General features: G+C 38.1%; 1 protein-coding gene across 2 annotated transcripts; it reads left to right on the forward strand.

Annotated features, from left to right (window-relative positions):
• The first annotated feature begins 168 nt into the window (after positions 1–168).
• Positions 169–23,953, forward strand: LOC136288218 (kinesin-like protein KIF20A). 2 transcript variants are annotated; one of them, XM_066181111.1, is made up of 18 exons: positions 169–317; positions 1,503–1,577; positions 4,574–4,693; positions 5,612–5,750; positions 5,840–6,024; positions 9,245–9,341; positions 9,969–10,163; positions 10,248–10,359; positions 11,808–11,879; positions 13,343–13,489; positions 14,090–14,255; positions 15,689–15,859; positions 16,516–16,655; positions 18,129–18,294; positions 19,873–19,990; positions 20,073–20,140; positions 21,734–21,853; positions 23,042–23,953. In XM_066181111.1, exons 1-18 carry the CDS (start codon positions 186–188, stop codon positions 23,315–23,317), a joined length of 2,499 nt encoding a protein of 832 aa, XP_066037208.1. In that variant the 5' UTR covers positions 169–185; the 3' UTR covers positions 23,318–23,953. The 2 variants fall into 2 exon arrangements, with proteins under 2 accessions (XP_066037208.1, XP_066037217.1); XM_066181120.1 differs by having other exon boundaries at positions 9,972–10,163.
• The last annotated feature ends 481 nt before the right edge of the window (positions 23,954–24,434 follow it).

Here is a 24,434-nt window from a genome sequence, read left to right on the forward strand (position 1 = left end):
GTTGGTTTTTTAAAATTCGTACTCCCCAGGCTTCTCTAGATTACCCTGTTCTCTTCGGAAGTGCTCGTTTCTATATACGAGCTGGTCCCATCTTTGTTATGCTCCATGTGCATTTTTTTCCGTTCTCTGAGAAAATGATGGCGCTTTTCCCCCCCCTTTTCTTACAAGTTCCTTTGCAGAGAACAATGGCTGATGAGGGGAAAAACTATATTTCCACGGAAGCGTGTGATGTGTTGGAATCGGTTTCTTTTCTGAGTGTAGAGGGTAAACCTTCACCCTTGGAGTCAACAGTATTGCCTAATGCGGAGGAACAGCAGGTGGGGATTGGTTTTCCCACGTGTCTTCTGGTGATGCTGGGTTGTTTTTTCGTGGATTTTGGGGTTTTTTTTAAGCTTTAACAAATGTTTCTTTGGTAAGAACTGCCGTACTCCTCTGCCCCGATACGTGTTTAATTCTTTTGCTTATTTCTCATTGCTTACACTCAGATCATAGCCTGCACCAAAGGCAGATACGTGGTCAATGCTATACGATGTGCTGTGCTAAACTTTGAGGGGGAAAAAAAAAAAGTAAAGGACTTCAGTAATTGCAATTTGAATGTAATGAGACTGTGCTGTTCTTTTTAATGAGCTGTAAAAAATACATGGATCCTTGAAGCGAAAGCTCATTAGGTGCTTGGAAATAAAAATCTCTAATACCCTGTTGTGCTCGAGCAGAAGATAATAGACCCAACTATGCATTTTTAGAGGGATATGTTCCTTGGGTGACTTTTCCTCAGATGACTTCATTTTGTCTGATTAGCGCTGGTCACAACACGTCTGTGGAGAACTCTAGTAAATTCATCTGCTGAATGAAACGTTGCCAAAGCAAAGAGTGAAGCTCCTTGGGAAAGGAAGGGTGCTGGGATCCCTGTAAAATGCTCCCTGCTATTATTGCTGTACCTGGGTGGGAATTCTTTTGTATATTGGTGAGGGGATCGAAAAGGCCACCTGAGCAACTGAGAGCGGTTGCCTGGTTGTTACTGTGAGGAAGATGATGGTCTGGTGCCTGGATGGTGCTAAGGAAGTGGTCTCTTGAGGCTAAGAATGTGTCAGTGCTAACTGAACATGCTCCATGCAAAATGCAAGTGCAGTGCTATGTAGCAGTTTTTAGAATAACACAGTTTGAATTCAGTACAGCGGGAGACCAGAAGGTGGAAGCACTGCAGTTTGTGCCTCTGCTAGTGTGCTCTTTTAAAATCCAAATACTGTCTTTGTCGAGAAAGAATGCTAAAAGGTGGGGAGTGGGGGAGGGCACACAAAAAAAGGGTTACTTAAGGACAACAGAAAGTGAAGAAGGAAATAAAAGCTTAGTGTCTGAACTTGACATGAAAGGAAAACGTGAGACATTAATATAAAATAGGAAACACTGTATCAGATATATATGCTGATATGATTTGGGGCTGTTCTGTTTAAAAAGTGACAATTATAACTGTGTTTTGTGTCTTTCTTCTTTTTAATGAATAGGTATATGAGCCTTTGAAAGTCTTCTTGAGAGTGAGGCCTTTTTCTATAGCAGAGCTTGAAAGCCATGACTCCCAGGTTTGTTGTAGAACTAAGAAATAACATTTTTCTTCTCCCCTGAATGAACAGTTTTGTAAGGCAGAGCTTTCTTTTATATAAGCCATGTACTGCCCCCACATGGAATTATTTGGCACCTGGATAGATGCAAGATTTTTTTTTTTTCCCCACCCCCACGACTTTTAATAATTTTTATGGTATGGACATGCACACGTGTAGCTCTTCAAAATTCCACTGGGTGCATTATTTAAAAATTGGTGTCCACTCTGTGTAGTTCTCAAGATACAAAGGAGTTCCATGGGAGAGATGATGCAATTCTAGGCATAATTGGAGTATCTGACCCTTGAGTTTCTTTGAAATGCTTGAATAATCTCCTATTGCCTCATCCTGGTGACTTTTTGCTCAGCCTGTCAAAAATCTTCTGCAACCTCTACACTATCAGATCCAGATGCTTCAGCATTTTACACACACGTGTACAAACATGAAGAACTGCTCCCCTTCCCCTCATTTTGACCACTGATGCAAAGAATTCCTTTAGCTGTCTTTGGAGGACAAGGTGTCTGTGTCATCTCTCAGCCCTTGTCTTTGCAGGCTCTCTGGTTGAAGAGAGGTCAGCTTGAAGAGCTCTAAGAAGGATTTAATATTAGTTCTTATTTGCTTCTTGTAAATTGCTTTTTAAAAATGCATTCTTGCTTTTGATCTCCTAGAGTTGGGACCTTTGTATCATTTTCACTTGAATAATGCTTTTCCCCGCCTCCTTCCCTTTGTCTTTGCTTGGTCAGCTCTCCTTGAATAGTGTGTACTTCCACAGTGCTTCCAGTTTGGTCAATTCCTCAGTCTGAGCTGGCTCCAAGTGTAAATTGATTTGCAAAATCAAGTTGTTTCGTGAGTTGTTTAGCACTTTCCTCTTTGGAGCGAGACGTTTCTTAAAAGCCGGGGGGGAACATTGAAGTTTGTACTAATTTTTTTTGTTTTCATGCAGTTCAGGCTGAAATAGCTAGTTGAACTTCCAACCTATTAGCTGTAGAATCTGTTTTGCATGGGATTAAGGCTTTTTTCTCAGCCTCCAAAAACAGAGTGATTGAAAGATCTTCCAACTTTTCGGAGTTTTCTCCTGTCTTTGCTATCACCTGAATCCAAAAAGGAAATGCTTGGTAACAAAGGGAAGAAATGCACTCAGAACAGTCAAGTAGACCTCACTTCCTAATCATTAAATCAAGCAGATAAATTTAATTTTTAGGTCTTTTATTCTTCCTTGCCATGCATAATTTTCAGGAAAGCATCTTTGTTCCAAATATGTGGCACAGAAAAAAAAAGAAGTAGAACCCAAGACCTATTTCTTGTAGTTGTAGGCTGATGCTTTAAACAAAGGCAATCAGCAGGTTAGATGATCAGTTGATGCTTTTAGAGATAATGATTTATGGAAGTAAAGCTTAGGAGTTCTGGGTGTAATTCTCTACTCCTGCCAGCAATTCTCCAGAGTCATTTGTGGGAAACCAGGTAGTTGTGGTTTTTGGATATGAATGATGTGTACAGTGCCAGAAATGGTGCTGCTCCTGCCAACTTACCTGCAGGGTTAGCTGGGGGAGGCAAGTGCAGTGAATTGTTACCAGCTGGCTTCCCCCTCTGCAGATCTGACTACACTTTGTCACTTCTTGCAGGCTTCTGGGAGGCTGGTGGCAGCTGATGGCACATGCTGCAGATCCTGGATTATTCTGTAGCTCTCTAGGGTTTTAGTACATCTGACCTGCATTCCTGTCCCTGGTGATGTGGAAGAAATGTTAAAGTCTATATAGGTTCAGGGTCTGGCACAGTGAGCAGGTGATTGGTCTAAATCAGAAAGCAGTTTTTTAGAGCTCCTCAGAATCACAGAATAAGCTGAGTTGGAAGGGACCTGCAAGGATCATCAAAGTCCAACTCCTGGCCCTGCACAGGGCAGCCCCAAGAGTCACACCTTGAGAGTGTTGTCCAAATGCTTTTTGAACTCTGTCAGGCTTGGTGCTGTGAACACTTCCCTGAGGAACATGTTCCAGTGCTCAACCACCCTCTGTTGGTTTAGTTTTCAAACTAAACCTCCCTTGACACAACTTCAGGCCATTCCTTCATGTCTTGTCACTGGTCACCAGAGGGAAGAGATCAGTGCTTGCGCATTCTTATTTCCTGGTGAGCAAGTTGTTGGCTGCTGTGAGGTCTGTACCAGTTAATTACTGGCATAGAGCTTCTATATCAGTTAATAATCAGACTTATGAATTGAGGCTCCTAGGAACAACAGTACTTGCCATGTACATACCACACATGGATTATTGGTTTTAGAAGTTCTGGCCAGTCTCTGAACATAAATGTCAGATTAAGTTACAATCAGTCCTTTCAGATGATGCATCTTTGGTAGCCAGTCTGGTGTAAAATAAATTTTCCTTTAACACTCCATCCTACATTTATCTAGCTAGTGAGTGTTTGGTAATTGCATTTCACCTTTACTTAATTGAGAAATAACAATCAAATTACTTGAAACTAATTCAGTTTCTTTCATTATCGGTACCACTATGTATCAATCAAAGGATAATGCTTCAGACTTACCTCGCTTTGTTAATTCTGCTCTTAGTCTGTTTCACACTGAAAATGACTGATGTGGAAAAACAGTAGATTTCTATGTAATTTTGTTTTTGTAGTGATTGTGCAAGTCACAATCACAAAATATGAGGGTTTAGAAAGTATTCCCAAGGAAAGGTTGCTGGAAGGAATGCTAGTAAAAGCTTCTACCTCTTTGAAAACCCCAGAGTATTGCCTTGACTTTGTCTATCCTCTCACTTTCATGTGAAGTGAATATCTCTGTAGTGACATGCCTCAAGATGATATATGTAAATTGTGGGACTTTTGGTAGCTCTGGTGAGTGGGTGAAGACACTAGGCTTCTGGAGGTTTGTTGGAGGGGGGTGTTCATTTTTTGTTTTGTTCTGACAGCTTTCTTCCTGAATAATTTTATGTTGTATTTTGCTTTACCTTGTCTTGTTTTTTAAGGGTTGTGTAACTATTGAAGATGCCCAGACAGTAATTCTTAATGCACCCAAAGAGTCTTCTGCAATGAAAAACAGTGAAAGAGGGATTGGTCATGCTGTGCACAGCTTCACCTTTTCTCAGGTAGGCCATTCTAATTTTTGGTGTTTTTTTTTCACTCTAATGAAAGCTGAATTTTGTATTATGTCATGCAATGTGATTTTTCTTCTTTTAATTACATGTGGTGGTATTACCTTTTTTTTTTTTTAAAAAAAGACTGCTTATTAATTACTGTTAAGCTGTCAGGAAAGCTGTATTACAATGGAGGTGCCTATTAGATGAGACAAGGAAGCTTCTTTGGCATGTCTGTTGTTTTCTTTGATTAGATGCTACAGAAACATCTTGTAGGCACAAACTTTCTGTGGTTCTGCTGTTCCTGCAGGTGCTTTTATTTCAGAAGTCTTACAGGAAACCTTATGTTTGTAGGAATTTATGTAAGCGTGTATTTAGTAACTTCCTTTTGAAAGATTAGCAGCTTGATTGCTTAAACCTCCTATACTGAAAGCAAACTTCTTAACTTTAACAAGAAGTTCTGTTCTTACGGTACCAAAAGATAAACAGTTTCAGGGATTGAGTTTTTTAGACCATTATAATGCTGATTTCTTCAGCATTACATCTCTGCTGATTTTCAATTGTGGGTCCCTGGTGAAGAGTGAGGAGGGAGTTTTACATCACCAGCAGAGCTCTTGAAAGTATCCACTGAACAGCATGTGCTCAATAGAATTCTGAGCAGTTTATTTTAGGAGCAGGAAAATATTCAAAAAGGAGTGCAAGCCTGAGTGCCTCACAGAATTAAGCAGGTTTCCTGCGAGAACCCAGCAGAAAACGTTGGATCAGAAGGGGATCATACAAGACAGGAAATTAAGCTGGTGTCCCTTACCCAGCTTACTCTCAAAAATTAGTAATTTCTAATCAGTCCTTAATATTTTGGCTTATCAAACTTCTTTGTCCTGTTTGTCACTCCTTCCTTCTTTCTTTCTTCCTTTCTTCCCCTTATCCTAGGTCTTTGGACCAGAAACTACTCAGAGTGAATTTTTTGAAGGCTCAATGAAAGATATTGTAAGAGCATATGTTAATGGAGTGAATGGACTGGTATTTACTTATGGAGTTACGAATGCAGGCAAGACATTCACTATCCAAGGTATAAAATATTTGCATGCATAAAAACCAAGTCAAAACCAATGACAAGCTTACGTGACTGTCTACGCTCAATTTTTAAATATTTTTAAGGGACTTCAAAGGATCTTGGTATTTTACCTCGCTCACTTGATGTGATTTTTAACCACATAAGAGGAAGACATTACCTGAAGATGAACTTTAAACCATATTTGAGCAACGATGTTAGGAAACTAGAAGATGAACAAGTTAAGCAAGAGGAAGCCTTAAAAGCTTCTATTCTTGCATCACTGAAAGAGGTTGGTGACCAAATGTTTCTTAAAGCTGTTTTGTAAAACAGAAAGTTTTAAAAGTCTTTATTCCACTATTGATTCTTTACATATATAAATCTATAGTATTCATACTTGGTGAACCTTGGAATAATAAGACAATTGGCTGGTTTTGGAGGTCAGGGTAAACTGGAAGAATTTTCTGCAGCACACAGTTCAAACCAAAAACCATCGCAAAGCCAAAATCTCAATTTCTAGAGAGAAATCTCCTCTTTAGAGGAGCAGTTCTGATGCTGTGGTGACAGTAGCCTTTGAAAAGTAAGAGAGCTACATGACCAATCTAAAACCTGGTTCTTGTGAAGTAGGTGGGGTTCCTAGGCTGGATCTTGGTGCAGTCATTCGAATGTTTGTAGTAGCTCAGGAGAGATGATGGCTCTGTCTTAGCAGATGCAGTGAAGAAGTCAGGGAGAGTCTCCTTTGGTGGAAGACAATCTTAAGGCAGATTAAGAAGTTTATAAACCTGTGATTTACGTAACCTCATAAAGAAACTTTGAGTCACCAAGTGAAGCGAGATGCCACAAAATGAATGTCCTAAAAGGATTCCTTTCTGCCTTAGGGGATAGTATGTGACTAAGGCTGGTCTCTGAAGACTGTAGGTAGAATAGACAAGTCTTTACTGTGGCAACCTCCTGTTCTTATTTTCTAGTAATTTCTGTTTCTATGGTAAGAAACTGTCTCACCAGAAAATGGACATCCATGTATTTGGGACTACTTTATACTTTAAAGTCCAGTTGCAGTTTGCTGTCAGTTTCCTTTTGTTCAGAACATTTTCCCCTGAAGTGTGATTCTGTGCATCTAATCCCAGAATGCAGTAGGCTCAGGTGGTTATCATTCAAAGCAACTCTAAATTTATTCTGGGATGTATAGAAATAATGATTGGTTTTCTTTTTTCTGTGGTCTTTAATATTAACCTTGTTTAAGTACTACAGTTAACGCTGAAAAAAATATTCTTCTATGATTCAAATTCATATGTAAAGTTCCACTCTAAATTCTGTTGCTTAATTTAAACACTGCAACCCAAAACTTTATTTAGTCTGAGTCTGGTTAACTCTTGAGGAAGTATGTCAGATGAAAAATCTGAAAGATTTGAAATATTACATATTTATTTTGAAAGTGTTTCTTTGTATGCGTATGTGCATAGAGGATGAGGGGTCTTAAAGAAAAGTTGAAATGGTTAAGAGGATAGAAAGTAAATACACTTAAAAATTTTATGGGAGCTACAGCCTTGAAAAGAACAAGCAGGAGCCCAGGGTCTGGAACAAAAGGTCAATATCTTATTTTAAGATAATTCTATATTTCCTTCTGTTAAATCATGATCTGCCTTACTTATAGCTTAGTAACTGAATATTGCAGTAGGTGATCTAGATGCTGATTCACTGCAGTGAAAAGAGAGCAACGCTCCTTTAGGAAGGACAGGTAAAAATGAATCAGGAAACTATTGCATGACAGGACCTTGTTTATGTGTTACAACGCTTCCACAGAGATAGCTCAATGATCCCCAGTTCTGAAGCTGTGCTTCTTGATAGCTTGTGAATGAATAGCATCACTGTTTGGATGCTTTCTCAAGCTGTAATCTGAGAGCAGATACGATTTGGTGGGCTTGGCTTTGGTGAAACGGATTTCTGTAGGCTCATTTCCCAGGCTCAGTTTACATGTCATACAGAAAGACCTTGCTGTTCCTTTCATTCTCTTGGTTTTAACTGCTCTGAGTTACTGCAGCGCTTAATGTCCTACTGTTTATGTTCTGTATGCAGTACTGCTGCAACTACTCTTGCTTAGCATGGTTCATACCCTCTCTTTCCTTCCCTTTCCTGGCTGTCTTCCTGGGATTAACCACTGTTGTTTACTGGATTAAAAGATGCTTTATGTGCATTCCTATTCCCACCTCTTCTTGTATTTTCTATTAAATGTCAGCTTCTGTTTTTGGCAAACAATGTCAGTTCCTGTTCCCACTTGTTTTTAGGTAGACATCTTTGTGCTCTTTTCTGTATTTCATTTGAAGAGCGGTGTGGCAGAAGTTAATTCACTCAGTTTCTTCACGAAACCTTTACCAAAACTTATCACATGCACTAGTAATGTGGTACTGGGTTTTCTAAATTCACCTGCATTTCTGGAATGCATAGATGAGATACCATGTGTGTCAGTCCCCTATACTGCTTGGCACTTCACAATCAATGAATAGGATCCCTGCTGTGGTTAGACTTCTAATACTGAAGAAACACAATCATATAGACAGGGCAGCTTTTGCAAAATGGTCCCTTGTATGATTTTGTTGTAATTCTATTCTATGCTATTTATCTTTAAAATGGAAGATCTCAAACTGTGGCTTTGTGCCTCTCTGTAAGAATTCTGGTTTGGATATACCAAGTGGGTAACATTGGCATCTGTAGTCAATCCATGATCAACTTAGTGCTGCTTTTGAATAGCTCTAATAATAAGGTTTACTTCTCTGGATCTGCTCTCTTCTACTGTGGGATGACCCTCTCTCAGGAAAGAGAAATCAGGGTGAATGTCCTAATTTATAGGGGCTATAAAATACGGAGAGAGAGGTAATATGTAAAGATGCTGGACTCCAGTGGGAGTTGCTACTTTGTTACATCAGTTTTTCCAGAGGTAACCGAAAGGCTGTGCTTTAGTGAATCTTGGCAGGTTTAAGGCAATTCTGTTGGTGTAAAGAAATTCAGCAAATGTGTGTATTTAAAGAAACTATGCTGTTGTCTATTTTTCATGGCCTTCGAGTTCAGTCTGAATTAAGGCAACATAGTGTTGGTTTATCATAATTTAAGTCCTACTACCTTGGCAGTTAATGGAGGAAGCTTCACCAGTTCTTTTGGATGACTGAAGCACTGTTCAGGTTTGGTCAATAGCTCATAAAGACATTCTGGGCTGTTGCAGTCTTACAGAATCCTTTTTCTCCCAGGACTCTGAAGTTAAGTCTCCAGAGTTAGCAGCAGCTGGCTGCCAAAATTGGTTGCTGGGAGTAGCAGCAGGCAATAATTCATGTGATGGAAAGAGCATTTATTGATTATAGTTCAGTGTTTTTAAAAAACATTTCACTTTCAGCCAGAGTGAGGGTAGCTTAATACTACTTCAATATTTAAATCTTAAGTACTGGAATTGCCGTCATTTTTAACTTCTTCTTTTCTCATTGTCTGTTCGGGTGGATTTAATAGTCTCTTATTTTCTCAAGGAGACAGAGAGCATCTCAAATACTATAACAAATTCCTGTGATGTAAAGCTGGATTCTTCTAACTGTACTTCAGACAATCACCCTTCTAACTCCCTAGGTAAAGTGGAAAACTGTTGTGGGGGGGGGTGGAAACATAGCATAAATGAAGAAATATTAGTGGGTTAAAAAATTATCAGTGGATTAAAAAATTCCCTATGCTGTACTTCAAAGTAAATATTGTAAATACACGTATATATACATATAATATATAAATATAAAATAATATACTAGAGATAATGTATTTGTTATATAATAAATATATAATATAAATATATACTACTAAATATAGTAAATATAAATATATATAAATATAGGCTTTGACCGAATTTTTGTCTCTTTCCTCTGTAGAAAGGGCATCTATATAAAAATATTTTGATAGTTTCACTCTTTTTCGGGGGAAGAGGGAGACTTAGTTTTGCAAATATGATGTGTAAACTGCTGGAAGTCTGTGAGAAAGCAAGGCCATCAGTTTAGAACTTGGGCATATTCTTGTAAAAGATGACTGCTGAGAAATGTGAACGTTTTTGAGTAAAGCTGAAGTTATCCATGTGTATCTAATTGTACAACACAGATGTATCTAAGCCTTCTTTTAGCAGTTTCTATAGGTCCTTTTAGAAGAATATATATACTGATTTAAAATCTGTCAATGAGTTGATCTTCAAACTCTTCCTCTGTTTTGGGTTAGCAGAGAACTTTACTCCACTTGACATTCATAGGGCTAATATGCCCCAAAGAACACAAGCAGCTGTGTGGATTTCCTTTTGTGAAATTTATAATGAGTATGTGTACGACCTATTAAATATTTTATCTACATCGAAAACTCAAAGACGCAGAGTTTTGAGAATTTGTGAGGATCAAGGAGGAAATTTTTACATTAAAGGTAATAGTACTCTTTTATGGCCTGGGCAGTTTCACAGAATCTCTCTGATGGTCAGAAGTGTGTGTAAAAGATCTCTTTTTGCAGATTTAAAGTGGATTAATGTTCAGAGCACTGAAGAAGCCTGCAGACTGCTAAAAATAGGAAACAAGAACCGAAGCTTTGCCTGTACTAGAATGAATGAGCAATCAAGTAGAAGGTTTGTTCCTCTAATTATAAGCATACTCTGTCCCTTTTGAGGGGAAGGGAGGGGGACTTTAGAATATGTGTGAAATGAACCACTCTTCAATAATAGTTTCATACTTCCCTTGACTATTCTGGTTTTGTTATGAAATTCTCTCTGAAAGAAAACTAGGAGAGACTCTGTGACTGATAGTAGCTGGACTCAGGTTGCTATTCATGTCTTTGGACAACAAAAAAGGTCAAACCACATCCATTTTTGAGTGCCAACAGGGCTATGCATCTTGATAAATGCTAGTGGTGCTGAGTGAGAATGGCTGTGTGAGGATGTTGAAGGAAAAGCTGGTCAATTTTTCATAACTAGCAGTATAATTCTTGGAAACCTGGAGCCTGTCACTAGAGGATATAGGAAGGAGCAAGTCATGTGGTAACTTGCAGTGCTGCTAGATTTTCTAGATGCTATTAGATTGCTGTGTTCAAGCTGAGCTTGCTTGGTATCTTACGAATTAAACTCCTAGCTTTTCACCCAGCTCAGGATAGGGATCAGGGAGAATCTGGTTTTTGATAGAGTGAGAGGAAATAGAGAAGGTTGTATAATTTCTATTGAAAGTGCTTCCTTTCTTGATATTAATGACCTCTTAATAATTTGTCCTTCAACTGTGGAAGGGCCACATTTTATTTTTAGCTAATACAATCATAGTGTTACTAAGCCTGCTTTTTTTTTTCTCTAAAAAGCAAGAGTTATGTTGTTCTGTATTAGCTAAAGACAGCTGCTGTTAAATTTCATGCTCTTCTTACAGTTTTATACCTAGAATGCCCACTGCTTAAGGCATATACTAAAGAAGCTTACGTGCTGTGTTTCCTGATGAATCAGAAAAACTGGGCCCTTCTGTCTTTGTGACTTTTCTCTTTGGTTTCAGACAGCATGTCCACTGCCTGTGTAGATTGTTGTCTAAACCAGAGTTACTGGATTTTCAAGTGTTACAAATTCAACCTTTCTGGAAAACAGAATTATTTCAAAACTGAACAAGTAACTGTGCATATTGAAGTAGGCAAATTTACAGGACTGTAAAACTTATTCCCTTCTCCCCACTATTTGTTTCTAAGTTAATCCTTCAGATTTGCTGAATTCAGATACTGCCTAAGGTTTTCCATGTGAAATGGCTACATGATTACTTATCTTTTGATCAGTAGACAGTGAACTGGCTTGGTTTTTCTCCAAGACAGTTTGTAGGCTTCATGGGATATTTTTCCTTTTCCTGTGTGGAAAGAAATAGAAAGTCATAAAATACAGCTTTTATTGCTGCTTTTGCATTGCAAAAGTAACTAATGTATTAAGGTAACTAGTGAATTAATTAATGTCCTTTCTTCAACACTGAGTTTTCTGTAGCATATAAATTTTACTTTGCTTCAGTGACTGCTTAATTTTCATAACTGATTATTAAAAAGGACTTCTTTCCATTACAGTCACAGTATATTTTCCATCAGGCTACTCAAGCTGACTGATGAGCATCAGCCACGTGTTCTTGGAGTATCAGAGTAAGTGAATGCTTCACATGATTACCAAGAATGTAAATACTTTGGAAAAATTAATAAGGTGTAAGCATGCCAAACTGCTGAATTTTCTAATAATAAACAAATTCAGAGAGTTGAAAAGGAAATCAAAACTCCACTGAGCACATAAACTGACTGGAAGCTCAACAGGGACAAGCACAGGAGTGTTTTCCTGTCTCTTACTCTAAGGTTTTCTGGAGCAACTCTGTCAGTAATGTGTAAATTGAGGAAAATATGTATTGTCTCTCATAATGGGCAGGTGGTGGCAGAGTAAGACTATGCAGCACCAGAAAATACGTCCTGGTAAACAGAATTCAGATGTCTGGCTGATAGAGGGTGATCTGTACAGCTGGAGGGCAGCAGTTGGTGCTGAAGGCTCAAGGTGCAAAGCTAGGCCAGTCTTATCTTTATACCCTGGAACCAGACTAGACTTCATGGGTGGAATGTTTGTGACAACACATTTGGTGTGCTCCTAGAATGCTGATTAAAATCCATCATCCCAAAAGAATGCTCGTGACATGGTCTGAGACTGCTCCATGGTCCAATGTACAGTGAGAAGGGATCATCAAATGATCTGCTTAAAAACTGCTCTCCATTACTATAAAATGCTAATGTAAGTGCACCCTGTGAGAGCAGTGTTAAGTCCTTACACTTAAAGCTCTGCTCTTTTATGGTTTAGAGGAAGCAGCCTAATCTTCTGGCCTGAAGCCATTTAGACAGTTTTTTTGGGATGGTGTGTCTTTTTTTTCTTCTGATTAATTTAGCTTGATACAGAAAGACAGCCTGTAACAGAATGTTTTAGTTCAGTCCTAACTCCTGCTGATTTCTCTTGTGTCTGCTGAGCAGAGATGGTAATAAATGTATCTCACTGTGAGATAACACCTTTGAATGTCAGATGTTACAGTGATAAATACTCTTAAGAGAAGATAACTTGAGAAAGTGACTGCATCTGTATTTTTTGATGTTCTCTGTCATAGTGTACCTCCTGGCAAAGCTTACAGCAGCTGTTAGGTGAATGACAGAATTTGTATGTTGCTTAAAGAAGAAGAAAGCTTTTCATTTTGTGCTAGAAAGGATAAAGAACATAAGGCTTCTGTACATTTTGAAATACCTGCCTTAATAATTTGTATAGGGCTTACATCAATATGAAAGGTCATGACCTTACAAATTATTTTATTTAAATAAATTTATAAGTGAGTAATGGTTTGGTCACATAAATGATCCAATTTCCAGAGCTTTCTGTATATCAATAGATTTTCTAATATAAAGTAAAATTCATTGAATTCCTTGATTATCCAGGATGGTTTTCTGATTGTTACCTATTGTGCCATGAGGGACAATTCAGTGGTCTGAGTTTAGTAGCACATAATTGCCATAGCCAAGCAAAGAGCTCTAAGGTGAGCTGGGAGGGACTTCATGTGTGTGTTCTGGATACCTCTTCCATGCAGGTTGTCTTTCTGTGACTTGGCTGGTTCAGAGAGGTGTAATAAAACACATGTCTTTGGAGACAGACTAAAAGAAGCAGGAAATATTAATAATTCTCTTCACATCCTTGGAAAGTGCATTGCAGCATTGAAGCAAAATCAAAACCCAAAGTAAGTGACGAGTTATTTACATGCCAAGTTTTAGGTGGAAACATTAAGTGTCTCCTAATGTTTCTGCAAGCAGTTTACACAAAGGAAAATGGAAATCTACAAAATCTTGTAAGTCTTGTTTATTATAGATGTCACTAGAATACCTGCAAAGAATGTTTTCTCCATAACTGATGTTTGTGGAGAGGAAAAAAAAAAGGTAATTTGCAGCAAACTACTGAATTTTGTTTAGTGTATATGTACACACTTTGTCTGCAAAGCTCCAGTTTTGTCTTCTTCCCTTCCACCTGCAAATTATACAGGTAGATTCATCAGGTAGCTGATAGATGACCTGTACTTAGCTTTTGGCTTGTTTCACTATCTGCTTTGGAACACTAGGAAGCTGTGATGCAGACACTATGCTACTTTTAAATAGTTCAGTTTGTTGGAGAACCTATGAAATCCAGGAAAGGCCTTGCTCTTTGATGTAAAATAACTTAGGCTTGAATATTAACATCCTACTGGGTCTCTTTCCTGAAAGAGAGAAACAGAATTAAGGTAAGCTACAATAGCCCAGAATTTTGCAATTTGTTTTTCACAATTTTATTTTTTTCCCTCCCTGAGGATGAAGCCAAGCTATATTCCATTCAGAGAGAGTAAATTGACTCGTCTGTTTCAGCCATTTTTTTGTGGGAAAGGCAAAGCTTGTATGATTGTAAACATCAATCAGCATACTTCCACATATGATGAAACACTGCATGTGATGAAATTTTCAGCTATAGCCAGACAGGTAAGAGTGTATCTCCTTTCTCTGCTATTCTGCTTTTTTTTTTTTTTACTAGCGATTTGTGACATGATCAGGTTGTATGAATTTGAGTGTGATTTGGATTCTTGATTCATCATATTAGTTCTTCTGCATGTGGCATCTCTCTAAAGGCTTCTAGTAGTCTTGCCCATCTTCATACCTATTTGTGGTAAGAAGTTTAGACAACAGCAGGTGTCTGGCTGTTCAACACCACTGATGTTCTGTGTGAAACACAGTCAGGGCACTTTCAGATATGACTGATTTATACCATATATCTGAGCAAAAGCAGAATTTCAATTCAAACTTTTGATGAATTGCTTAACCTGGGTGCGGTTGAACATCCATTGCACAAGATGAGTTGTTTGCAACTTCTTGGATGGTTGGTGGTATTAAAAGGAATGTCATCCTATTTTGTACTCTAAATGAGATCTTCTGCAACTGCATTGCTCCTATTTGACTAAATGCAAGTAATTAATTAATGATAAAAAAGTCTCTTGGCAAGCTTTTCTTCCATCTCCTTCAGTACCCTTTGGTGAATCCCACCCAGCCCCATAGACCTGCGTGTGTCTCTGTGCTGTAGCAGATCGATGACCATTTTCTCCTGGATTATGGGGGCCTCATTTTGCTCCCTGTCTCAATCTCCTATTTAATTCAGGATTTAGGGTTGATGTTTGGCCTTAACCTCATTCAAGTTCCCTGAAGCTGTTTCTTGCAGGGAATGGGATGGTGGGCTATGATGTGTGGTGGGTTTTTTTTGTTTGTTTGTTTGTTGTTTTTTTTAATTTATTTTGGAGCCACAGATTAGTTCTGGCATGTTATTACAAATCTATAATAGCATGCCTAATATGATCTCAGAGAGGAAGATTTTTCTAATTCTCTTCAGGTGTGACTTTTGTTATAAATGTGTACTGTGGAGACAAACTTTCCTGACATGTTGTCCTATGACATGGTTACTTAAAATCTTTATGTAAACAGCATGAATTGCTGAATCCTGGTCGTGGTATTTCAGGAAGGAGCAAATATTGTAGGGATTTTCTGCTTTTCATTAGCTTTGCAGGAAACTAAACCAGAACCCTTACATTTTTAGAGGAAGAGAAACCACCTGTCTAGACAAGGATGTTAAGTTTGCTAGCAGATATTTCCATTTTTACTCTTTTTAGAGTACTTAAGTCTTTTATTCATATAAAAATTATATTGCATTTTAGAGTACTGAAATCGTATATTCATGTAAGAATTATGTTATATTGATAGATTTTTTTTTTCCTGCTAAAAGGCATGTAAGCTTTTAGCATGTAAGCTTATATTCATGTAATCATTGAATATTGTGAAAATAAAACTATGCATTCATGCCACTTCTTCCTGGTATTCTCATACCTGCAATATTGACGGCATTAGTAAATCAGCTCTGGATTTTTCAGGTTATCCAGACAATCCTGCCCAAAAATTTTGGTTATTTACCACCAAAGCTAGTTGGAGGTGATGGCAAACCTGTCATGCACTTTGATGCTAACACATCAGTAGGTGACTTTGCTGACATTACTGAAAACTCTGCAGAAGAGGAAGTGGACATCACCATTCTGAGTCATGAGGTAAATGCGTGTCTACTTAGATCTGCACCCAGGAAAGCAACTGCTATTAGTTCTAATATTGTTTTAGCATAAGAGATGTGCTGGAAGCTGCATCAAATGGGAAGTTCAAGTTTCTGTTCAGTATCAGACTGACTAAGAGTGGCCTCGTTCAGTGTAGTTGTGGAAGGATGCCCCGTGGCTTTCTAGTTAGGTCAAGTGCTATATTTGGAATTCAGCTGATTGCCCAACAAGAAGACTAAGGAAGCAGTACATATCTTTAAAATAATATAATTTAGTTTCTTGTGCTGCTTTTTTTTTTTTTGGAAACAGCAGTAACGAGTTAAGATGGAGCATTTTAAAAACAAAGATATACAATCTAATAGCAAGAAAGCATAAAAATCAAGTAGGCTTTATGTTGTTACACTGTACAGACTAATATTTAAATGCCAAAACAGAAGTAAACTTTTTGATAGCAAACACCATCAAGATGGACACGGGATGTATTTGCCATAGAAATTCGTGTTTGAAAATATTTAAACTTTGGTACAGACCCCCCAAAAACATAGGCTTGTAAAAACTACCCTCTGTGGATGGCTGCCTGTATGAATACTTTGTTCGAGATGCTTGTCAATATGTGTTTCAGTCTTGGTTTTTGAACTGAAATATTTAAAATTTAGGACCTCTTGAAAGCTGCAGAGGACTTAAAGGAGAAGTTAGCTGCAGAAAGGCAAAGTAAGCTCCTTCTAGAGGTGAAGATCCGTAAAGAGATGGCAGAAGCAATGTTTCAACAGCTGTTGGAAACAGAGGAAGCCTGGAGGCAAGTCATATTGCAGTCTGCTTTGAGGCTGAAAGAATTCCACATGTATAAATGCATACATATGGATTTATATACATCTATGTGTATATTCAGGACATACCTACTCATGTTACTTAGAGAAGCTAGAGCTGGACAGTTTCAAAACCTCCGAAGGAAAGGGAAGAAAGAACATTAAACTTGTTCAGAGCAGCCTCTTCCCATTTACAATGAAAATGTAATCCTGCTTTCTGTTGAACTTTCCTCTGTTTAATTTGTAATTACTGGAGCTTGTCCTAGCTTGTTATTAGTACTTAGCAGATGTGGAAGATTGTTATAGGTACCCCACTGAGACTTAGGATTCCTCCAAAACATACACTCTGTCATGTCAATATGCATGCATGTGTTCAAGGTAGTTTGAAGTGTATCTCTTTTGAGTTCCTCTGCATGACTTATGAACCATTGCTAGTTTACTATCTTAAAAATTGCTGTGGCTCCCTGCACTGATGTTAATAATTTAGGAGATTTTTTTTTCAAGTTCAGATTCCTGAAGTTGAGTTCACTTCCTCTTAACTCTTCTTTAAATCAGTTTCCTGCTGTTTGAATCGTTAACAAAAATTAACACCAGCTTGCCAGCTGAGCACATTATGGTTTAACACCTGCACTAGCTTTAAAATTGTTTGGTTGCCTTTAGCCAAACACATCAACTAGCATTGATGCTTTTTCTCTATTGAGATGATGTTCTGCATCACTGATGGGGTATGTTTTTAAGTTTTGACAGTAATGGAGTAATATGTAATGTATTGGAAAAATAGGTGGAGAGGGACTTCTCACGAGAGTATGAAATGGCAGGACAAGGGGGAGTGGATTCAAACTGAGAGTTGGTTTAGATGGGTTGTTATGAAAAAATACTGTGAGTGTGATGAGACACCGGCATAAGTTGCCCAGAGAAGTTGTGGATGCCCCATCCCTGGAAGTGTATAAGGGATGTGTTGGAAAGATCTCATGAAAAGTGTCTCTCCCCATGACATGGAGGTTTGAATTAGATGATCTTTAAGGTCCCTCCCAACACAGGCCATTTTATGATTTTATGAAAATGAATTTGGCATTTATCTTAAATGGAAAAAAACCAGAAACCAACCAAAACCCGAAGTGAAAGATACCCCTAGGATATTTGCTTCAAATATAACATCTAAATGGGTGTGGTGATTCTATTGCCAAATGTTGATGGATTTTCTTATAGGTTTGGGGTTTTTTTGACAGGTGTTAAATGTGTGTTCTTCTATAGACTTTTTTTGGTACAGGCCAAGTAGAAGTTACACTTCAGGGCAAATCTGTAGGGTCACTGAGACTGAAAGGAAAAAAGTACTTCTTTGTCTTTTTGTTTCACTATTTCTGAGTAGAGAAATAACTTTAATATTGACAGTTGAATACACGTAGTCAAATGTAATAGCTGGGATGCAAACCTATCATAAATAACTAACATGTTCTCTTCAGCAACCGCTTGGAAGATATGAAAGACAGTTACGAAGAAAAACTTGAGAGCAAATTTGAAATGTATAAAGAAGCCATAAAGAAACATGCATATATGTGTGCAATGGAACAAATTGAAGACCATTATGTTCCCATAGAGGAATTTCTAGCTGAACAAGAGAAAGTTGAGGTATGACTTGACTGCCATTAAAATGTGTTCTAGCCTCTTAACTGTAAATTTTGCTTTTCTTTAAGAGAATCTCTGGGATTTTGAATGTAACATTAAACAAGGAACATAACTAGCAGTTCAGCCATGCTGTTCTGTGTTCAGTGCTCTCCATAAACATACAGATGTCTTCTCTCTGGCATCACCACCTTTAACACACCTAAACCTCATGATCTTTGAGAGCACAATTCAGTTAAATCCAAGTCATCTTTATCTTTGTGCTGTAATGATTGGAACATCCGGGGGAATGATGTATAGAGGAGTCTGGCTTTCTAGAGATCTTTGGGATCATAGGATGTAGAGTAAAATGCTGCTCTGAAAGGAGGATGATGGGAAATTTGTTACAGGGTACTTATTTTAATTATAACTGATCTCTGGTCTGGAGGTGGTGGGAGAATTGTGGGATAAGAAACTGATGAGAAATCAAACTTTCATGCAAGAGAGAAGTGAATCTCCTGAATGTGCTTAAACATAGAATTGCTCAGAGTTGACATTAGTAAGTTGCTACTCCTTTTGCAATGCAGCCAAGTTAGCTATGAGCAATTCAGTTTTCTAAACTCTGCATAGATGGTTAAGTGCATCCAGGCAGCAGATGAGCCCTGTAGGTCTTGTTTTCAGAAGGTTTTTAGTGGAAGAATAGAACAGCTGTGGTATCCACCAGAGGAGCTTTCTCATTGCAGTCTCCTGACCTGGAGCTGATAAGACATCACATTCCATGGATAGGCAGGTTCCTTTCAAGACATGAGAATTGGATTTCTCTTGTAGATTGTGGTATATAAATGTTTCTGCTTTTACTGCTCTCCATTCAGGGGCTGACAAGCAACACCATATTATGTAATGGTCTGTGTTTTTCCAGCTCCTTCACATCTCTCTTTTCCTCACTTAGACTCTGTTTCTTCAGTTAAATCTTAGCTATACATTGTGTCAAAGTGGACAGAGTTTTAATAGTGCTCTTATACTGGCCAAGAGGCTCATATGGGAAGATTCAAAGAGCAAGATGCTTTTGGTAGCAAGTCAGATAAGAAACTATTGAAATCCCTGGGATGTAGACGGGTTAGTTGACAAAGGAGAGCACAGCATAAATCTGAGTGGGAAGCTTCAGAGAACCAGAATTAGGTGAATAAATTTTCTTGATGATGCCACTTGTTTGATTTCTCACTTTGAAATACTGCCCCAGCAATCTGACAGATACTGGAAAAGAGTTCAAAATGTAGCTCTATGAAGTACATTCTTCCTTAGTTAGCAAGCTAACTCGCAACAATGTTTAGTACAGACACACTAAAGTCTCCTTTCCGCCTTGTGGTTACTTTTAATGCAGTTTGGAAATCCTCAGACTGGAAGAGTTGACTCCTGCATAAAGAAACTTCCTCCTAGATGGTTTTGTGACCTGAGTGTTATCCCTCACTGTGATTTCCTAATCATAACCTGTGAAATAATTTAAAATTACACATGTGTTTGTGGTGCAATTGATGTATGTGCAGAAATGCATCATATCAAGCAGAAAGGCAGACAAATTCTACCATATGTCCTTATTTTTTTTAGGATAGAGAGAGAAAAATATTGCAGTTGGAAAGGCAACTTGATGAACAGTCAGGGAGGCTGTTTGCTCTGGGAGGTCTGAGCTCGGATATTCCAACTACTGAAAATAACATGGAACGAGGTAAGAACATAATCTGGGTATTCAAAGTTCAGTTTACTTCTGGTCATGTGTATAAACAAACAAACTTTTCTTTTGCCTGTAGAGCTTATGGACAGCACAATGAAGAGAGCCAATGAAGGATTACAGAGACAATGTGAAGAGAAGGAAGAGGTAGCTCTTGCTTAGTATTTATCCGGGGGATGATGACTGTAAACTCTGTCATGGTTCAATGCTTAAAGGTGTGCATTGTGGACCGAAGCATGAAGATTCCTGCAAATGGGCCTTGAGCTTATTAAAAAAAAACAAACAAAAAAAACCCACAAAACCCTTGCTGAGTTGTGGATGACTTTTGCCAGAGACTCTTCTGGCTTTATTCTTGTCTGTAAAACCATTTGCTACTGTAGCAAGTCATGGTGAATGTGGTGTGAGTTGGAAGTAAGCAAGTATGTTTAGCCTCCTGTTGGAATTTATTGTAAATATTGCTGCTGTGACCTCAGTGCTTTCCTTCCTGAAATGCTGCCTGCTTCTGCACAGGGGAACAGTTACAGAATTTCGTTTAGATTTTAGATCCAAAGTTGAAATAGTGCCTTATAGCAGTCCTTTCTGGAAGTACTCAGTTCCAGTATCACCCTAAACTGAAGTAAAGGTGAATACCTCTGTTCTTCAAACAAGATCTCTCTGTTCTGAATACCATAAAGAGGTGGGAATTATGGAAAACATTGATTTTTAAGGATGCACTTTTATTCTGTTCCTTGAGTGATCTTCTTGTAAAGATACAGTTTGTTGCTTATGTTTAAAGAGGATGGGGAGAAGGGAAGAGGTAAGTCTTGCTTCTTTCTCTAAGATCAAATATGAGTAAGGATTGGAGAAATTGTTCCAGCTGGTTCTAATAAACCATGTAAATGGAAAGTAAACTTTAATCCCTTTCTATTGAGAAAGAATACTCCAAAAATAATTTTTTCCTTACCAAGTTTAACGTCTAGTGCTATAGCCATAACATTTGTTTTCCTCTCCTGTTTCTGAGAGCTCTTTATCATTATTCCATGTGTCTTTCAAATTTTGGTGAAAGTTTGGCTTTTATGCTTGCTATGAGTATGCAGTTATTGATTGTTTTGTGTGGCTAGAAAGTGTTAGAATGATGAGATATTGATTCCTGGCAATAACTGAAGCAAAAATAGTTTAAACCAGCTGATTCCATCAGTGCCTTTCTGCTACTTTGCCTCCAAGATCAGTGCATGTTGACTTGTAATTCACCACTTTTTTCTTCCCATTCAGCCAGTAAACGTTGGCTAAGGGTGTGAGTGTTTTTAGCAACTTTGTAGAAATAGATTAATGGTAACATCAATTTTTCTGCTTCACAATTCCTTTTGCCTCCTGGGGCTTAGGCTTAATCCATTATTATTCCCATCAGAAAGGTGAGATCTTCTGTGGTAACTGTGCTCCAGTTCTTTAAATGAATAGTGTTAATAAGACAAAAGTGTTCTTTTAACTGCTCTTACTGAAATGGAGCAGGCTGTTCCAGGTGCAGCATAATCTGTGCTACTGGTCATTGATTGGCAGGTCTATAAATCATAGCACCTTCAACACAACAGCCTTTGAATGCTCCAGTTGTGTTTTATCACCTGAAATGATGAGCTGTGACAATAGGAGATTGAGAGAAACAGATCTTGTTTTGATCTTGCAGTTTGCACCGTTCTAGTCTTAAACAAAATTAACATAAAACATGCTGTTTTGAACTTCCATGTGTATGTGCTTTATTTTCAGCTTATAAAATCTCTGAAGTTTAAAATACAGAAACTAAATGAAGCCCTTCTAGAAGCTAATGAAGGCTACAGAAAAATGGCAGAAGAAAACAGTCAACTGAAGCACACAATCATACTCAAGGTTAGTCAATGATTAGAAAACAACTTTGATATGGCTTATATCTATAGTTGTACTGGATGCTTCTGCATCTTTTGACATGTAAAACTGTTAAATTAGCAATTTGTTTTGATGTTAGCATTTTTTCTGTGCCTAACTTCCTGAATTGTGAGCTCAGAGCCCTTGTGTTTCACTACTTGACTCTGAATCTTGTAAGATGAAACTCATTTTTCAGTTTAAGTGATAGACTGTCAATAGGGTAACTCTCCTGACAAAGCCTGCTCATCTAAAATTGTGAATTATTGTCAAGTGAAGAAAATACTACTTAAACTCATCATGAGGCATGTTGCTGAGGCAAGCAAGGTGTCAGTGCACAAATGTTACTGCAACAAGGCCTAAGGGTCTATGCCTTTGAAGCTATACGGATGGTCCTGCCAGAAGTGGCCAAACTGGATGAGAGATACAGGCAGATAAACTGTTTAATACAGAAATAGACATATTTCCTTCAAAAGCAGGGGCTTCCTAATGCTTACAGCACCTGACCTCAAATATCAACTAGATTCCTAAACAAAAAAGAACGAAACTTTTGAACTCTTGGCTCTTTGAATCTATGCCTCACTTGTAATCTGCAAATCTGCAGGTGTAATAACTGCTTAGTGATGACTTTCTTTGAACATTAGATTACTTTTTAGTTTAAATCTGAGACTAAAAATTATTTGACTTCAATTTCTTAACGGGAAGTTCCCTTCCTATCCATTCTTAATAGTAAGGTGATTTTGTTAATGACAGAGATTAGAGAGCGTATTTAATATTCCATATCCTGCCCTCTGGAAGCATTTATTCAGTCCTGGATAGCAGACTTATGCCATAGGAGTTTTGATTTGGCCAGTTTTGCTTTCAGCAATTGCAAGGCAGGAAAGCCACCTTTATCTGATCTGGTTCCTAGGTCATCAATTCTTTGCATAGTGTGGCATAGCACTTCAGCATCAGCCTCTTAGTCAGACTTGGTTTTAACTAGATTTTATGGCCCTGTAGTATGCTGGGTTTTTAATTACTTTGATGTAATTTAGAGGAAATGGGTACTGAATGGCCACATGACATAGTAATAACAAGGGTGTTTATGGGTTTAATAAAATAATGTGAACCAGAAAATTACCTGCGTGAGAGAAGTATGTGAACACTGCATGGTCTAACACAGCCTTATCCTCACAGGATCAAGAAATGAATAGTCTGCAGACCTGGGCTAAACGTGTTCTGGAGCTTGAAGAAACAGTTTCTTCCCTGCAAAAGGAGCTTGAAGACCGGAAGAAGCATTTCTTGGCAGAGGAGTCAAAACAGCAGAAACCCAGGAGAGGTTTGCTGGCTAACCTGAAATCCACAGTAGCATCCACTGCTAGTACACCTCTTGGTAAAGGCTGGGGGAAGTATGAAGAGGCTTCACCCTATTCAAGAAAACAAGTACTGTTGCCTCATAAAGCAAAAGAATAATATTTGATAAATCCAAGTGTGCATTTACTGGGCTTCTTTATTAGTCTTAAACTGTTGGTAGCTCTTTCTCACTCTTAGATTCTATCTTCACTGTCATGTTGGCTGACAGAAAAATATTTAATGCAGAACTTTTAAAATTGAATCAGGATTGAATTTAGAACTATAATTTTGGGTCTTTTAAAAGCACAAAGAAGTGCTTTTACTGTTGATACAGGAATATGGTTTGAGAAATATATATATTTTAATTCTGGATTAACTGCTATCATGGTCTTCTGTACTGATAAATGTGTGGTTCATGCAAAGTGGAATGTTCCTCATCTGCTGTTCATGATGTTTTTATGTTATTTCATTGCTGATTCCTAGAAATCAGATGGCTTGTAAACTTAATCCTAAGTAGTTAAAATAACATGGTTCTTCAGTTTTCTCCAGGTCTGGTTTTGACCTGGAGACTCCCTTCTTGGGACCAAACTAAGCAAACTGCTAAAGAAGGCAGTGAAATGAAATCTGATCTGTCTCTTTGCTATTTCTCAGCTAACTTTGTAAAGAAATCTGTTTTAATAAAATCTGAATTTCCACTAGGAATATGTATTAAACTTTGAAAAATGTATTTAATAAAATTTTCCATTGCTAAATTCAGCTCTGACTCTTCATAAGTCAGCAAAACCAAGATAAGGAAAGATCATAAAATTAGAGCCCAAATAACGATAGTGATTGATATAGGATGATCTTGAGTAGAAAGAATCATGTCCTTGATTATATTACTTAGTTTTTATCTAGTAGCTTAAGGATGAAAGACTGGATCATGATAAAATTTGGAATAGTTTTCCTAAAGCCCTTTGCAGTCAGTGAAGGTGATGGGTTTTTTAACTACTGTGGAAGTAAAATGCCTGTAATTGCTGGAGGCTTGCTGTGGAATCTGTAAGTAAATTGGATTGTCACACTGTCATAGTGTTTCTCTCAGTGGAAGGGGACCGAGTTCCAAGCAAGAACCTCACCCTCCCTGGGGAGACAGCAGGTGGTGCAGCCTTCCCGTGTGACAGGAGGGGACAGCCCTTCTCTGCTGGGACTCCTCTTGCCGGGTCCTTGAGAGTTTTTGGGTTGGTCTCTGATCAGTAGT

Source organism: Chamaea fasciata, unplaced genomic scaffold (assembly GCF_029207755.1).
Source record: "Chamaea fasciata isolate MVZ Bird 193981 ecotype frontalis unplaced genomic scaffold, bChaFas1.0.hap1 SCAF_1, whole genome shotgun sequence".
Classification (NCBI taxonomy): domain Eukaryota; kingdom Metazoa; phylum Chordata; class Aves; order Passeriformes; family Sylviidae; genus Chamaea; species Chamaea fasciata.

Bases quoted from the DNA above. Each gene is read 5' to 3' on its own strand.
- LOC136288218 (XM_066181111.1), top strand. From the start codon at position 186: ATGGCTGATGAGGGGAAAAACTATATTTCCACGGAAGCGTGTGATGTG. The intron at 4,694-5,611 runs GTAGGCCATTCT...CCCTTATCCTAG, and splicing joins ACAGCTTCACCTTTTCTCAG to GTCTTTGGACCAGAAACTAC. The intron at 21,854-23,041 runs GTTAGTCAATGA...TTATCCTCACAG, and splicing joins AGCACACAATCATACTCAAG to GATCAAGAAATGAATAGTCT.